At 40.2% G+C, this 17,747-nt stretch overlaps 1 protein-coding gene across 1 annotated transcript in view; it reads left to right on the forward strand.

Annotated features, from left to right (window-relative positions):
* Positions 1-15,071, forward strand: part of LOC128942909 (coiled-coil domain-containing protein 171-like) — a 51,872-nt gene extending 36,801 nt beyond the window's left edge. Inside the window, exons 20-22 of the mRNA XM_054285596.1 lie at positions 13,078-13,143; positions 14,550-14,601; positions 15,053-15,071. Coding sequence (XP_054141571.1) covers positions 13,078-13,143; positions 14,550-14,601; positions 15,053-15,071 — 137 coding nt within the window. The remainder of the gene's footprint in view (positions 1-13,077; positions 13,144-14,549; positions 14,602-15,052) is intronic.
* The last annotated feature ends 2,676 nt before the right edge of the window (positions 15,072-17,747 follow it).

The following is a 17,747-nucleotide window of genomic DNA, read 5'->3' on the forward strand; positions in this document are numbered from 1 at the left end:
AGGGGATGGTAGAAGCTAAAATAGGGATTAAAATTATTACTGGAAAGTTTTTTGGTTGGTCTCTATTTCCTTCTAGCTTTTTTTTGTTTTAGTTTGAGTTTGAAGGCTTGGTTGTATGGACTTTTTTGGTTTTGGGGAGTGGTAGAAGTGGGTGGATGGGTGTTTGCATTTTGGTTTTTTCCTTTTATTACTTCTTTTAAATACTTTCTTTTATTTTAATAACAAAAGGGGTTTTCATTTCTGTTCCAAACCATTCAAATTCTGTAATAGCCTTTCCTTTCAAACATAGCCACTTGCAATCTGTGCAATTCCTTGGTTTATAAATCCTATTTTTACTCAAGAGATAATATTTTGCCTTGTGTTTCACCCCAAGCACCTCGTACACCTCCTGCACCTCCTCCGCCTCCTGTTCCTGCTCCGGTTTCAGCTGGTGAGTCTCTTTTTCAAGCAATTGTAGTCACTGGGATGTGGGTTCCTAGCCAGCACCTCCCTTCATGCTGCACAGCTTCTGTAGGAAAATGTGACAACACTTAATTGTAAACATAATGGAGCAATAAAGTTAACGCAAAGAGAAACATTCGAAGACACTCTTCAGAAGAGAAAGGGGATGGTGAAAGCTGACATAGGGATTAAAATTAATGCTGGAGGAATTTTTGTTAATAATGGGTCTTTAATATGCTTTGATACTTTTGATATTACACTAGGTTTAGCTGCTTGGTTGGTCGGATTATTTTTGATTTTGGGAAGTGGTCGTGGTGAGCGGGTGGCTGTTTGATTTTGGTTTTTTTTCTTTTATTTCTTCTTTTTATTTCTTTATTTTTTTTAACTGAAGACTTTTTCCTTTCATTATGTTGTAAACGATTAACATTTTTTAAATCATCTTTCCATTCAACCATAACCATTTCCATTCTGTGCATTTCCTTGGTTTTCAAAATTTATCTTCTCTGAAGTAAAATTACTTTCTCTGAACAGAATCTTTCTGGCATCACTTCAAACCCCAACCAGCTGGTATCTTGTACTGTGATCTAGCTTGAAAACAAACTAGTGTCAGATTCCAAGCCAGAACTACAGTTTAATAGGACAATTAAAATACAGGCAGAAAACACTGGCAGGAAACCTAGAGAGTCAGGATACAACCTGACACCCAGTTGGACGAGGTGGTGGTAGCAGTCTGATCAAATGGTGGCTGCAGTCCTGCCGGAGTGATAGATGTGGTTCTGTTGATGCGCTCTTCCTGTAGAAGGTTCTGGTCTTCCTCTGAAGATCCAGTGGTGGTTATGTACTTCTTGTCCTCTGGGAATCCAGTCAGTAAGGCCATTCTGGTGTTCCAAACCTCAGATTGTATCCAGGAAGGAATGCTTGGTTCTCCCCGTTGGGCAGAGCATCTCAAATGGGATGATGTAATTTTATGGGTGATGCAGTGAGACCTTGATGGTCCACGAGCAGACATAGGCCCCTGGAAGGAGTTGTCAGTGATGAGTCATGGAGACAATAAAGAATACTGCCCCATTTCTCTAAACAGCTGACATAGATGGTAATAGACTACACACCTCGGGGTTACATTTTCCATGACACCCTAAGACACTGAAGTAAATTTACTTTCTCTGAGCAGACTCCTTTCACAGTCGCATTCAACCCCAAGGACCCGCTACACCTTGTACTCCTGCTCCTGATGATAAGTTGGCTTGTCAAGAAATTATAGGCATTTGGATGTGTGTTCCTAGCCAGCATCTGCCTTCATGCTGCACAGTTTCTGCAGACAAATACATCATTTTAAACATAATGGAGCAATAACACTACTGCAAACATTTGGAAATGGCCATTTCTTGCATCCATAACTATTTCAGTTCCTTGCATTTCCTTGCTTTTTAAAATGTACCTCCTCTGAAGTAATTTTACTGTTTTTGAAAAGATTTTTTCTGGATTCCTGTTTCAGCCCAAGCTGCTCGTACACCTCCTGCACTAGCACAAGCTCATGATGGTAAGTCTGCTTGTCAAGCAATTGTACTCACTGGGATGTGGATTCCTAGCCAGCATCTGCCTTCATGCTGCACAGCTTCTGCAGACAAATGCAAAAATATTTAAATGTTAACATAATGGAGCAACACAACTAGTGCAAACAGAAACATTCTGAGACATTTATCAGAAGAGAAAGGGAATGGTGAAAGCTAACACAGGGATTAAAATCATTACTGGAATGTATTTACTCTTAGTTCCTATGCCTTTTGTGGGTTTGTTTTGGTTTTATTTGGGGTTTCGATGTTTGGTTGCTTGGACTTTTTTGGTTTTGGGGAGTGATTGACGTGGGTAGGTGGACGGGTGTTTGATTTTAGAAATTTTTCTTTTCTAATTTTCCTTCTATCCTATTTTCTTTTGTTCTTTCTTTCATTCTTTCTTTCCTTTTTTTTTAATACCCAAAGGGTTTTTCATTTCTATCTGATATAAAATACTCCCATTTTGAATTAGGATTTCCTTTCAAACACAACCATTTCCAAACAGTTCATTTCCTTAGTTTTTAAATCCTACTTTTACTCAACAGATATTCTCCAGCCTCGTGTTTCACCCCAAGCAGCTCGTGCAATTCCGGCTCCTGTTCCTGCTCCTGTTCTTGCTCCTATTCCTGCTCTGGCTCCTGCTCCTGCTCCTGCTCCTGCTCCAGTTCCAGCTCTTGTTCTTCCTCCTGCTCCTGGTCCTGCCCCTGCTCCTGCTCCAGTTCCTGCTCTCGTTCCTGCTCCGGCTCATGGTCCTCGTCCTGCTGGTGAGTCTCTTCTTCAAGACAACAGTCACTGTAGTTACTGGGTTATGCCTTCCTAGCCAGCATCTCCCTTCATGCTGCAAAGCTTCTGTAGGCAAATACAGCAACACTTTAGTATAACGATAATGGTCCAATTCAGCTCATGCAAAGAGAAATGCTCTGAGACATTCTTCACACAAGAAGGGGAGGTGTAAATAATACAGGGATTAAAATTTTTATCAGATTGTAGAAAAACTTGCTTTCCTTGATTAAAAAACACACTTTAGGATTTATGAGCAGGAGGGGTATAATATGTCTGTGAGAATATGTAAAACTTCAAACAACGTCTTACAATACTTCCTAGGGCAAGATATTGTGCTAATGTCCTTTGTCTATTAAGGACCAATATAGAATATTTATATGAAATGTCTTTCAAATAAGCAATTAAGACATGGAGCAAACAGTTGTAAGTACTTCAAATACGTAGTCTTGTCAGAACTATTTAACAGCAAATGTAGATTCTCTCCTGATTTGCTTCTATTCTTTTTTTTTTTATTCCAGTATTCTGGGGACGTCCAAGATTCAGAACCTATACTGTGTCTGAAACCGACTCAGACTACAGTAGTATGACCCCCGACGGAACCTATACTGTGTCTGGAAGCGACTCTGTCTTCACTTCGTCACCCAGCAGATCCTATAGTCTATCTGGAACCGACTCAGGCCTCCATAGTCTGACACTCAGCAGAACCTATACTGTGTCTGGAAGCGGCTCAGCCTTCAGTACATCACCCAGCAGATACTATACTGCATCTGAAGGCGAATCACCCAGCAGATACTATACTGCGTCTGAAGGCGAATCACCCAGCAGATACTATACTGCGTCTGGAAGCAACATATTTGCAGGTGTGTCATCCTACAGAACCTGTACTGTCTCTGGAACCAACACTTCCATTCTATGCATCTCCTTTCTTTTTAAAATGTACCATCTCAGAAGTAAATTTACTATCTCTGACTCAACTCCTTAGGGCATCCCCAAGGAGCCAGTACACCTCGTGCTCCTATTCCTGCTGTTGATTATAAGTCTGCTTCTGAAAATATTAGAGCCATCTGGATGTGGGTTGAGAGACCACATCCATGGGGAGTGGTTGAGGTGGGTGGGTGTTTGCATTTTGAATTTTTTTCCTTTTATTACGTCTTTTATTTGCATGCTTGCTTGATTTCTCTTTTTATTTCATAGCAAAATTGTTTTTCCTCTATTTCTATTACAAACCATTCATATTCTGTAATAGCCTTTCCTTTCAAACATAACCATTTCCAATCACTGCATTTCTGTGGTTTGTAAATCCTATTTTTCCTCAAGGGATAATACTCAGCCTCATGTTTCACCCCAAGCAGCTCGTACACCTCCTGGTCCTCCTGCTCCTGGTCCTGGTCCTGGTCCTGGCCCTGGGCCTGGTCCTGCTCCTTCTCCAGCTCCTGCTGGTAAGTTTTCTTTTCAGGCAGTTGTAGTGACTGGGATGTCACTACAACTGCCTGCATCTCCCTTCACGCTGTGCAGCTTCTGTAGGCAAATACAGCAACACTTCATTGTAAACATAATGGAGCATTACAACTAGTGCAAACAGAAAGGTCATGATACTTTATAGAGAAGGGAAAGCTGTAGGTGGAAGCAAACATAGGGTTTAAAATTATTATTGGAAATATTTTCCATTCGTCTCTGTGTCCTTGTGGGTTTGCTTTGGTTTTTCTTTGGGTTTGGATGCTTGGTTGCTTGGATTCTTTTGGTTTTGGGGAGTGGTTGAGGTGGGTGTGTGGGTGTTTGATTTTTATTTTCTTATTTAAATGCTTATTTTAATACTCTTTTTTTTAATAATAGATTTGTTTTTCTATTTTTCTGTTACAAACCATTCATATATTTAATCATTGTTCATTTCAATCATAACCATTTCCAATATGTTCATTGCCTTGGTCCTTAAATCTTTTATAGAAGAGATAATATTAAGCCTTGTGTTTCACCCTAACAGCTCATAGACCTCCAGCTGCTCCTGGTCCTGCTCCTGCTCCTGCTCTCGTTGCTGCTCCTGCTCCTGGTCCTGGTCCGGGTCCTGCTGGTAAGTCTCTTCTTCAAGAGAGCAGTCACTGTAGTCACTGGGATGTGGTTTCCTAGCCAGCATCTCCCTGCACGCTGCACAGCTTCTGTAGGCAAATACAGCAACACTTTAGTATAACAATAATGGAGCAATTCACCTAGTGCAAAGAGAAATGTTCTGAGAGATTCTTCACACAAGAAAGAAGTGGTGTAACTAACACAGGGATTGAAGTTTTTGTCAGACTGTTGGAGAAGTTGCTTTCCTTGATTAAAAAACACACTTTAGGATTTATAAGGACCAGGGGAAAAATATGTGTGTGAAAATATGTAAAACTTCAAACAATGTCTAATTACAATACTTTGTAGGGCAAGATACTTGTGCTAATGTCGTTTGCGTATTAAGGATAATAAAGAATATTTATATGCCATGTCTTTCAAATAAGCAATTAAGAGGCAGACAGTTGTAAGTACTTCAAATACATAGTCGTGTCAAAGCTATTTTACAACAAATGTAGATTCTCTCCTGATATGTTTATGTTCATTTTTTTTTATTCTAGCATTCTGGGGACGTCCAAGATTCAGAACCTACAGTCTGTCTGAAACCGACTCAGGTTACAGTAGTATGACACCCGACAGAACCTACACTCTGTCTGGAAGCGACTCAGTCTTCACTTCATCACCCAGCAGATCCTATAGTCTATCTGGAACCGACTCAGGCCTCCATAGTCTGACACTCGGCAGAACCTATACTGTGTCTGGAAGCGGCTCAGCCTTCAGTACATCACCCAGCAGATACTATACTGCATCTGAAGGCGACTCACCCAGCAGATACTATACTGCATCTGAAGGCGAATCACCCAGCAGATACTATACTGCGTCTGAAGGCAACTCATTCTTCAGTACGTCACCCAGCAGATACTATACCGCATCTGGAAGCAACATGTCTGGAGGTGTGTCATCCTACAGAACCTGTACTGTCTCTGGAACCAACATTGCCTTTCCTTCCAACTACAAGCATTTCCATTCCATACATCTCCTTTCTTTTTAAAATTTACCATCACTGAAGCAAATTCACTTTCTCTGAACAGACTCCATCGGGCCTCCCCAAGGAGCCAGTACACCTCGTGCTCCTATTCCTGCTTTTGGTGGTAAGTGTGCTTGTGAAAATGTTATAGTGATTTGGATGTGGGTTGAGATCCCACATCCAAGTGGACTGTTTGCGGTGGGTGGGTGGGTGTATGCATTTTGATTTTTTTCCTTTTACTACCTCTTTTAATTGCATGCTTGCTTGCTTTTTTTTTTTTTCCTTTTTAAATTGCAAAGTTGTTTTTCCTATATTTCTATGACATACCATTCGTATTCTGTAATAGCCCTTCTTTGTAAACTTAACCATTTCCAATGGGTGCCTTTCCATGGTTTATAAATCCTATTTTTCCTCAAGAGATAATATTCAGCCTCATGTTTTCCCCTCAAGCAGCTCGTACACCTCCTGGTCATCCTGGTGCTGCTCCTGCTCCTGCTCCTGCTCCTGCTCCTGCTGGTAAGTCTCTTTTTCCAGCAATTGTACTCACTGGGATGTGGGTTCCCAGCCAACATCTCTCTTCATGCTGCACAGCTTCTGTATACCAATACAGAAACGCTTCACTGGAAACGTAATGAAGCATTACAAATATGGCAAACAGAAATGTTTTTATACTTTTTAGAGAAGTGTAAGGGGATGGCAATGTCTAACAGACAGTTTAAAATTATTATTGGAAAGTTTTATTTTTCTAATTGTTTCAATTTTTTTTTCCAAATTGTTTCAAATTGTATGTCATTTTCAAATTTCATTTCAAATTGTTTTTTCTTTATTTCTCTTACAAATCATTCTTATTTATTAATAGTCTTTCCTTTAAACCATAACCATTTCCAATCTGTGCATTGCCTTAGTTTTTAAATATTACTTTTAATCAAGAGATAGTATACAGCCTCGTGCTTCACCCCTAGCAGCTCATAGACCTCCTGCTCCTCCTGGTCCTGCTCCTGCTCCTGCTCCTGCTCCTGCTCCACTTCCTGCTCGCGTTCCTGCCCCTGGTCCTGCTCCTGGGCCTGGTCCTCGTCCTGCTGGTAAGTCTCTTCTTCAAGCAATTGTAGTCATTGGGATGGGGGTTCCAAGCCAGCATCTCCCTTCATGCTGCGCAGCTTCTGTAGGCAAATACAGCAACACTTTAGTATAACGACAATGGAGCAATTCACCTAGTGCAAAGAGAAATGTTCTGAGACATTCTTCACACAAGAAAGAAGTGGTGTAACTAACACAGGGATTTAAATTTTTATCCAACTATAGAAGAAGTTTGTTTCCTTGATTAAAAACCACACCCTAGAATTTATAAGGACGTGGGGAAAAATATGTCTGTGAGAATAGGTAGAATTTCAAACAACATGTGATTACAATAATTCCTAGGGCAAGATACTTGTGCTAATGTCCTTTGTCTATTAAGGACTAATATAGAATATTTATATGAAATGTCTTTCAAATAAGCAATTAAGACATGGAGCAAACAGTTGTAAGTACTTCAAATACGTACAGAGACCTATTTAACAGCAAATGTAGATTCTCTCCTGATTTGTTTCTATTTTTTCATTCCAGCATTCTGGGGACGTCCAAGATTCAATACCTACAGTCTGTCTGAAACCGATTCAAACTACAGTAGTATGACCCCCGACGGAACCTATACTGTGTCTGGAAGCGACTCTGTCTTCACTTTGTCACCCAGCAGATCCTATAGTCTATCTGGAACCGACTCAGGCCTCCATAGTCTGACACTCGGCAGAACCTATACTGTGTCTGGAAGCGGCTCAGCCTTCAGTACGTCACCCAGCAGATACTATACTGCATCTGAAGGCGACTCGCCCAGCAGATACTATACTGCATCTGAAGGCGACTCACCCAGCAGATACTATACTGCGTCTGGAAGCAACATATTTGCAGGTGTGTCATCCTACAGAACCTGTACTACCTCTGGAACCAACAATGCCTTTCCTTCCAACTATAACCATTTCAATTCTATGCATCTCCTTTCTTTTTAAAATGTACCATCTCAGAAGTAAATTTACTATCTCTGACTCAACTCCTTAGGGCATCCCCAAGGAGCCAGTACACCTCGTGCTCCTATTCCTGCTGTTGATTATAAGTCTGCTTCTGAAAATATTAGAGCCATTTGGATATGGGTTGAGAGATCACATCCATGGGGAGGGATTGAGGAGGGTGTGTGGGTGTTTGCATTTCGATCTTTTTCCTTTTATTACTTCTTTTGATTGCATGCTTTTTTGCTTTCTCCTTTTTTTTAATTGCAAAATTGGTTTTCATTTATTTCTAGTACAAACCATTCATATTCTCTAATACGCTTTTTATTTCAACCATAACCATTTCCAATTGGTGCATTTCCTTGGTTTCTAAATCCCATTTTTCCTCAAGAGATAATATTCAGCCTCCTGTTTCACCCCAAGCAGCTCGTACACCTCCTGGTCCTCCTGGTCCTGGTCCTGGTCCTGGTCCTGGTCCTGGTCCTGGTCCTGGGCCTGATCCGGCTCCTGCTCCTGCTGGTAAGTCTCTTTTTCAAGCAATTGTAGTCATTGGCATGTGGATTCCTTGCCAGGATCTCTCTTCATGCTGTACGGCTTCTGTAGGCAAATACAGCAACACTTCATTGTAAACGTAATGGAGCATTACACCTAGTGCCAACAGAAATGTTATGATACTTTCTAGAGAAGAGAAAGGCAATGGTGGAAGCTAACACAGGGTTTAAAATTATTAATGGAAACTTTTTCCATTGGTGTCTTTGTCCTTGTGTGTTTCTTTTGGTTTTATAAGGGTTTGGATGTTTGGTTGCTTGGAGTTTTTTTGGTTTTGGGGAGTGGCTGAGGTGGGTGTGTGGGTGTTTGATATTTTATTTTCTTATTTAATTGCTTCTTTTAAAAACTTCTTTTGTTTTTACAGAATTGTTTTTTCCTATTTTTCTTTTATAAACGATTCTTATTTTATAATAGCCTTTCCTTTCAATCATAACCATTTCCAATCTGTTAATTGCCTTGGTTTTAAAAGTTACTTTTACTCAAGAAATAAATTTCACCTCATGTTTCACACCTAGCAATGCCTAGACCTCAAGCTCCTGCTCCTGCTCCTGCTCTTGCTCCTGCTCCTGCTCCTGCTCTCGTTGCTGCTCCTGGTCCTGGTCCTGGTCCGGGTCCGGGTCCTGGTCCTGCTGGTAAGTCTCTTCTTCAAGAGAGCAGTCACTGTAGTCACTGGGATGTGGCTTCCTAGCCAGCATCTCCCTTCACACTACACAGCTTCTGTAGGCAAATACAGCAACACTTTAGTATAACGATAATGGAGCAATTCACCTAGTGCAAAGAGAAATGTTCTGAGACATTCTTCACACAAGAAAGAAGTGGTGTAACTAACACAGGGATTAAAGTTTTTGTCAGGCTGTAGAAGAAGTTGTTTTCCTTGATTAAAAAACACACCCTAGAATTTATAAGGACGAGGGGAAAAATATGTCTGTGAGAATATGTAAAACTTCAAAACAACGTCTGATTACAATACTTCCTAGGGCAAGATACTTGTCGTTTGCCTATTAAGGATTAATATAGAATATTTATATGCCATGCATTTCATATAAGCAATTAAGACAAGCAGCAAACAGTAGTAAGAACTTACAATACGCACTCTTGTCAGGCCTATTTTACAGCAAATGTAGATTCTCTCCTGATATGTTTATGTTCATTTTTTTTATTCCAGCATTCTGGGGACGTCCAAGATTCAATACCTACAGTCTGTCTGAAACCGACTCAGGTTACAGTAGTATGACACCCGACAGAACCTACACTCTGTCTGGAAGCGACTCAGTCTTCACTTCATCACCCAGCAGATCCTATAGTCTATCTGGAACCGACTCAGGCCTCCATAGTCTGACACTCGGCAGAACCTATACTGTGTCTGGAAGCGGCTCAGCCTTCAGTACGTCACCCAGCAGATACTATACTGCATCTGAAGGCGAATCACCCAGCAGATACTATACTGCGTCTGAAGGCAACTCATTCTTCAGTACGTCACCCAGCAGATACTATACTGCATCTGGAAGCAACATGTCTGGAGGTGTGTCATCCTACAGAATCTGTAATGTCTCTGGAACCAACATTGCCTTTCCTTCCAACTACAAGCATTTCCGTTCCACACATCTCCTTTCTTTTTAAAATTTACCATCTCTGAAGGAAATTCACTTTCTCTGAACAGACTCCATCGGGCCTCCCCAAGGAGCCAGTACACCTTGTGCTCCTATTCCTGCTGTTGGTGGTAAGTGTGCTTGTGAAAACATTATAGTGATTTGGATGTGGGTTGAGAGCCCACATCCTAGGGGACTGTTTGCGGTGGGTGTTTGCATTTTGATTTTTTTCCTTTTATTACTTCTTTTAATTGCATGCTTGCATGCTTTTTCCTTTTTTTTTTAATTGCAAATGTAGTTTTCCTTTATTTCTATTACAAACCATTGATATTGTGTAACAGCCTTTCTTCTCAACCATAACCATTTCCAATGGGTGTATTTCCTTGGCTTGTAAATCCTATTTTTCCTCAAGAGATAATATTCAGTCTCATGTTTCACCCCAAGCAGCTCGTACACCTCCTGGTCCTCCTGGCCCTGGTCCTGGTCCTGGTCCTGGTCCGGCTCCTGCTCCTGCTGGTAAGTCTCTTTTTCAAGCAATTTGCAGTCACTAGGATGTGGGTTCCTAGCCAACATCTCTCTTCATGTTGCACAGCTCCTGTATGCAAATACAGCAACACTTCATTGTAAACAAAATGGACCATTACACCTAGTGCACAGAAATCTTATGATCTCTTTAGAGAAGTTAAATAGGATGGTGGAAGCTAACACAGGGTTTAAAATTATTATTGGAAAGGTTTTTCCGTTGGTCTCTTTATACTTATGGGTTTGTTTTGGTTTTACATTGGGTTTGGGTGCTTGGTTGGTTGGACCCTTTAGTTTTCGGGACCTGTGGAAGTGGGTGGGTGGGTGTTTGATTTTTAATTTTTTTCTTTCATTGCTTCTTTTAAAGATTTTTTTTTTAAATAACAGAATTGTTTTTCCTATTTTTCTATTGTAAAATATTTATATTTTTAAATAGCCTTTCTTTTCAACCATAACCATTTCCAATGTGCATCGCTGTGATTTTTAAATCTTACTTTTACTCAAGAAATAATATTTAGCTTCGCTTTTCATGTCTAGCAGCTCCTGTTCCTGCTCCTGCTCCTGCTCCTGCTCCTGCTCCTGCTCCAGCTCCTGGTCCTGCTCCGGCTCCTGGTCCTGGTCCTGCTGGTAAGTCTCTTCTTCAAGAGAGCAGTCACTGTAGTCACTGGGATGTGGCTTCCTAGCCAGCATCTCCCTTCACGCTACACAGCTTCTGTAGGCAAATACAGCAACACTTTAGTATAATGATAATGGAGCAATTCACCTAGTGCAAAGAGAAATGTTCTGAGACATTCTTCACACAAGAAAGAAGTGGTGTAACTAACACAGGGATTTAAATTTTTATCCAACTATAGAAGAAGTTTGTTTCCTTGATTAAAAACCACACCCTAGAATTTATAAGGACGTGGGGAAAAATATGTCTGTGAGAATAGGTAGAATTTCAAACAACATGTGATTACAATAATTCCTAGGGCAAGATACTTGTGCTAATGTCCTTTGTCTATTAAGGATTAATATAGAATATTTATATGCCATGTCTTTCAAATAAGCAATTAAGATAAGGAGCAAGCAATTGTAAGTACTTCAAACACTTACTCTTGTCAGAGCTATTTAACAGCAAATGTAGATTCTCTCCTGATTTGCTTCTATTCATTTTTTTTTTATTCCAGCATTCTGGGGACGTCCAAGATTCAATACCTACAGTCTGTCTGAAACCGATTCAAACTACAGTAGTATGACCCCCGACGGAACCTATACTGTGTATGGAAGCGACTCAGTCTTCACTTCATCACCCAGCAGATCCTATAGTCTATCGGGAACCGACTCAGGCCTCCATAGTCTGACACTCGGCAGAACCTATACTGTGTCTGGAAGCGGCTCAGCCTTCAGTACGTCACCCAGCAGATACTATGCTGCGTCTGAAGGCGAATCACCCAGCAGATACTATACTGCATCTGGAAGCAACATATTTGCAGGTGTGTCATCCTACAGAAACTGTACTGTCTCTGGAACCAACATTGCCTTTCCTTCCAACTACAAGCATTTCCATTCCATACATCTCCTTTCTTTTTAAAATTTACCATCTCTGAAGCAAATTCACTTTCTCTGAACAGACTCCATCGGGCCTCCCCAAGGAGCCAGTACACCTCGTGCTCCTACTCCTGCTATTGATTATAAGTCTGCTTGTGAAAACGTTATAGTGATTTGGATATGGGTTGAGAGCCCACATCCATGGGGAGAGATTGAGGTGATTGGGTGGGTGTGTGCATTTTGATTTTTTTCCTTTTATTACTTCTTTTAATTGCATGCTTGCTTGCTTTTTCCTTTTTTTAATAGCAAAATTGGTTTTCATTTATTTCTATTACAAACCATTCATATCCTGTAATAGGCTTTTTTTTTCAATCATAACCATTTGCAATCAGTGCATTTCCTTGGTTTGTAAATCCCATTTTTCCTCAAGAGATAATATTCAGCCTCGTGTTTCAGCCCTAGCAGCTCGTACACCTCCTGGTCATCCTGCTCCTTCTTTTAAGTCACTTTTTCAAGCAATTGTAGTCACTGGGATGTGGGTTCCTCGCTGCCATCTCCCTTCCTGCTGCACAGCTTCTGTAGGCCTATCCCGCAACACTTAATTATAAACACAATGGAGCTTTAAACCTCGTGCAAACAGAAATGTTATAATACTTTTTAAGATGTAGGCTAACACAGGGATTAAAATTAATACTGGAGGATTTTTTTTCCCTATGTGTCCTGTATTTGCTTAGATATTTGTTTTTTTTAGTCTGGGTTTAGGTGCTTGGTTGGTTGGATTCTTTTTGGTTTTTCAAAGTGGTCCTTGTGGTTGGGTGGTGTTTTAGTTTTGAGGTTTTTTTTTAGTATTTCTTTTAATTACATTTCTTAAACTAAGTCCCTTCTCCTTTCTTTCTGTTTTAAACCATTAACATTTTTATGATAACTTTTCCTTTCAACCATAAGCATTTCAGGTCTTAGTGTTTACTTGTTTGTTAAAACTTACTTTTTTTCAACAGGTAATTTTCAGCCTTCAATTTCATCCCACGCAGCCAGTACACCTGCTACTCCTACTTCTCCTGATGGTAAGTCTGCTTTTCAAGAAATTATAGTCTCTTGGATGCGGGTTTCTAGGCAGCATCTCCCTTCATGCTGAACAGATCTTGTACGTAAATACAACAATACTTTATTTTAAACATAAGGAGCAATAAAACGAGTGCTAACAGAAATGTGAGATTTTTTAAAGAGAGAATGAGGATGGTGAAACCTAACACAGGGATTAAAATTACTTGTGTAATTTTTCTTTTGGTTCTTGACTGCATGAAAAATTTTTGTTTTCAGTTTGGATTTGGTTGGTTGGGTTCTTTGGTTTTGGGGAGTGGTTCCGCTGGGTGGTTTGGTGTTGGGGCTCTAATTTTTTTGTTTTAAAATTATCTCCGCCTTCAACTTTTTTTTTTTTACTGAAGGCATTTCTTTTCTTTATGTGATAAATCATTGTAATAGCCTTCCCTTGCAAACATAACCATTTCAGTTTCATATATTTCCATAGTTTTAAAATTCACCTTCTCTGAAGTACATTACACAGAATCATTTCAGCTTGTCTTCGTACCCCAAGGAACCATTTCACCTCGTACTCCTGATCCTAATGGTAAGTCTGCTTGTCAAGAAATTATAGTCATTTGGATGTAGGTTCCTTGCCAGCATCTTCCTTCATGCTGCACAACTTCTGAAGACAAATACAACAATACTTGATTGTAAACATAATGGAGCAATAACACTATCGCAGATATTTTGAAATAGTAATTTATTGCAACTATAGCCATTTCAAATCTGTGCATTTCTTTGCGTTTAAAAATGTACCTCCTCTGAAGTCATTTTATTTTCTCTGAACAGCCTCTTTTCAGTTTCCGGTTTCAGCCCAAGCTGCTCGTACACCTCCTGCACTAGCACAAGCTCATGATGGTAAGTCTGCTTGTCAAATAATTGTAGTCACTGGGATGTCAGTTCCTAGCCAGCATCTGCCTTTATGCTGCAAAGCTTCTGCAGTCAAATACAACAATCCTTAATTGTAAACATAATGGAGCATTAAAACTATTGCTAACAGAAATATTCTGAGACATTTATCAGAAGAGAAAGTGGTGGTGAAAGCTAACACAGGGATTAAAATTACTGCCGTGATTCTCTCCATTGGTGCCCAATAGCTTGGCTATTTTTGGTTTGGGGTTCTTTTTTGGTTGGTTGCTTTTTATGATTTTTTTGGTTTTCCAGAGTAGCAGTAGTGTGTGGGTGGCTTTTTGATGTTTTGAATTTTTTTCTTACTTTTTTTTTTTTTTTGCCATATGCTTCTTCCTTTCATTATGTTACATACCATTAGCGTTTTTTAATCATATTCTCTTGCAAACACAACCATTTCAGTTCTGTGCTTTTCATTGCTTTTAAAAATTTACCTTCTCTGAAGTAAATGTATTATCTCTGAACAGATATATTTCAGGTGAGCTTTGGACCCAGAGCAGCCCGTACACCTGCTACTTCTACTCCTGCTGGTAAGTCTTCTTTTTGAATGTTTTCTTTTCTAACTTAGTTTAATTACATTCTTTCTTTCATTCTTTCTTTTGTTCTTTTTTTCTTTTTAAGAGCCAAAGGCTTTTTCCTTTCTTTCTGTTATAAAACATTAACATTCAGAATAAGTTTGTTTCCTTGAATAAAAAACACAGCTTTGGAGTTAATATGATGAGAAATAAAAGATGTCTTTATGTGAATACTTGTAGCACTTCATTTAAAGTGCTATAGCAACTATTTATGGGCTAGGATACTTGTGCTAATGTCCTTTGTCTATTAAATATTTATATATAATAATCAGGTGCCATGTGTTTCAAAGAAGCATTTAAGGAGCAAACATCTAGAAGTACTTCACATACATGCCCTTGTAAGGAGCATTTAAGAGCAAACGTTAATTCTCTCTCGATTTGTTTTTTATCCTTTTGTTTACTCTAGCACAGCGGAGAGTGCCTAGACACAGAGTCCACACTGTGTCTGGAACCAACGTACCCCCCTTTGTGCTACCAGCCAGACCCTACAGTGCATCTGACACCAACATCCCCTCCAGTGCGATGCCACGTCGAACAGGTTTTGGGTCATCAATGGAACCAGCCATCAACCTAATTCCAACCAGATCCAATATTGGGCCATCCATGGATGCATCCTCCCACACGAGACAAAACAGAGCTTTTACCATGCCCTCAAGCAACACGCCCTCCCACCTGACAGGAAACAGAGCTGGTATTGGGTCTTCATCCTTCAGTTTCAGACCACGCAGAACCAGTTCTTTGCCTTCAGTAGCTCCTTTCAGGCGGGATGTGATACCCAGCACTAGAAGAAATAAGGAAATTTAATTATCAGATGTGAGAGAGTTCTTCATAGAAATACTAGCTTCTCTCCCGAAGAAAAACTCTCCAGCAACACAAGATCTAAATAAAGTACAGTCTTACCTACTTTTGTGTTGTGGTTCACTGTAGATATTTTTTGTAATTTCATATTGTTATGAAAATGTCATCCATATCTTCACATTTCTGTGTTTCTAATTAAAAAGCACTTATTTATATAACTCTTTTTATTGCAGTTTTTAATTTTTATGTAGTATATTTTAAAATGTTATAAAACAACACCTTTTGGGTAATTTTCCCCATTACTAAAAAATAATAAATCCACAAGCCATTTTAGTCTCTGTCTCTCAAAGTTGTTTCATATCCGTGTATTCTAAACCAGGATTTCCATACTTTAATAGGATTGAGAGAGGTCCATGATATGTACACCAGTGACTCCTCTTGTGGAAAGTCATGGCCCTGTGTTTTGGTTTGAAAAGGCAGGTGTCTGCTAAGAAAGGAAGGAGCCTCCCTTGAAATCAAAAATGCAAACTCCCTCTCTCTGAATTATCATTTTGAAATTAAGGGGCTCTCAGGCAAAGACATGGGAGTAGGAATAGTAGTTGTTTATTAGGAAAATTAAAACACAAATGCACTAGTACAAAAACAAACTACTGACAGAGTCAGAATATGCCCTGACACTCTGTTGGTCAGGGTGTTGGTAGCAGTCCAAAAATGGACAGCATGGTGGCTGTAGCTTTCTTGGAGTGGTGGATGTGGTTCTTTTGAAGCAGTGATCCTGTAGAAGGGTGTAGTCTTCCTCTGAAGGTTCAGCGGTCGTGTAGATGCGCTTGGTCTTCTTCTGGAAATCTAGTGGGAAAAGGCTGCCATGGTGTTCCAAATCTCAGATTATATCCAGGGAGGAATGCTTGGGTCCTTCCCCTGGGTAGACCATCTCCCAGTGGGATGATGTAATTTTTTCATCATGCAGTGAGATTCAGTGGCCCACTAACAGAAGATATTTTCTGGAGGGAGGATTGGTTGTGGAAGAGATGAAGAAATCTGCCCCACCTGGTTTTAACAGGTGGCCCAATTAGCAGAAGATAACTGCCCTATCTCTAACAGACAGCAATAGAACACATACTCCCAGACACATTTTCCAACCTAAGACATTATCCACCCCTTCTTCCATTAGTACTTACATTATACTCAAATCAATAAACTTGACACCATGAAACCTTACACACAGTTCTTACTTAAGACTAGGTTTCCCTGTGATACACTGTTGTTGTTGAGTTAGGAACGAATGAAGAAAGGTGACATTGATTCCTTTGATCAGAGGGCATAAAGCAAGATTTATTAGGAACTTCACATATTTATAGACAAGATTGTTCACCCAGAACCTGAATGCCCCTCACACCACTGGTTAATGACGAACAACATCTTCTGGTAAAATATCTTTCCATAAACATGTACAAACATTCCACATGTTCACAAATACCAGGTGCAGAGATTAAGATAATTGTTTTAATTCTTTCTCTGAGCATTCTCACAACTTCCCTAGGACAATGCCTGGGAAAGTTGTCTGTTTTTCTCTCTGTCAGCATCCAGAGATGACAAGAGGCCAATCCTGTGCAATCCTGTCCATCAAAAGAGAGGGAAGTCCAGGTTGCAGAGGCCCCATGTCCTCTATGATATCGTTGATCTTCCTCAGGTCATGGAGCAATCTTCAGGAATCAAAAGTTGCCTTATGAATTACAAAAACTGGGGAATTCCAGGGACTGTTTGTAGGTCTGATGTGGCCCTTTTGCAGTTGTTCACTTACTAATTTTTGGAGAATATTCAATTTTTTCTGCTCAAGAAACCATTGATCAAATTGGCTGATTGGTTTTCCATGATAATTTCAGAGCGGCAGGCATTGCTGTGGTTTTTGTCAAACACCCACTTCTATCTTTGCTCCCCACTGGGACACACATCTCTTCCCTGTACTGTGATGGGCTTCTGCACCATGAAGGGACTGATGGCTGCTGTCCTTGCCTTGGGACCTTGGGCCTTGGGTAACAGTAACCATGAATTCACTTTGCAGACACAAGATAACTCCTCCAATTCCTGTGAGAGCACCCATGGGTGTCACCAAATTCCAATTGCACAGCCAGGATGCACGAGAAATCACAGTGATGTCAGCCCCTGTGTCCAGCATACCTGCAATATGAACAGTTTGACCAAAGTGCATTAGACTGCACGTCAGCTCTGGCCATTCATTGCTGACATGTTTTAGCCAAAGGACATTAGGCACCGGGCCAGAACTCTCAAAAGGCATTTCTCAG

This window comes from Melozone crissalis, unplaced genomic scaffold, assembly GCF_028551555.1.
Source record: "Melozone crissalis strain CALT ecotype California unplaced genomic scaffold, PUWL_Pcris_2 ptg000005l_1, whole genome shotgun sequence".
Lineage (NCBI taxonomy): Eukaryota > Metazoa > Chordata > Aves > Passeriformes > Passerellidae > Melozone > Melozone crissalis.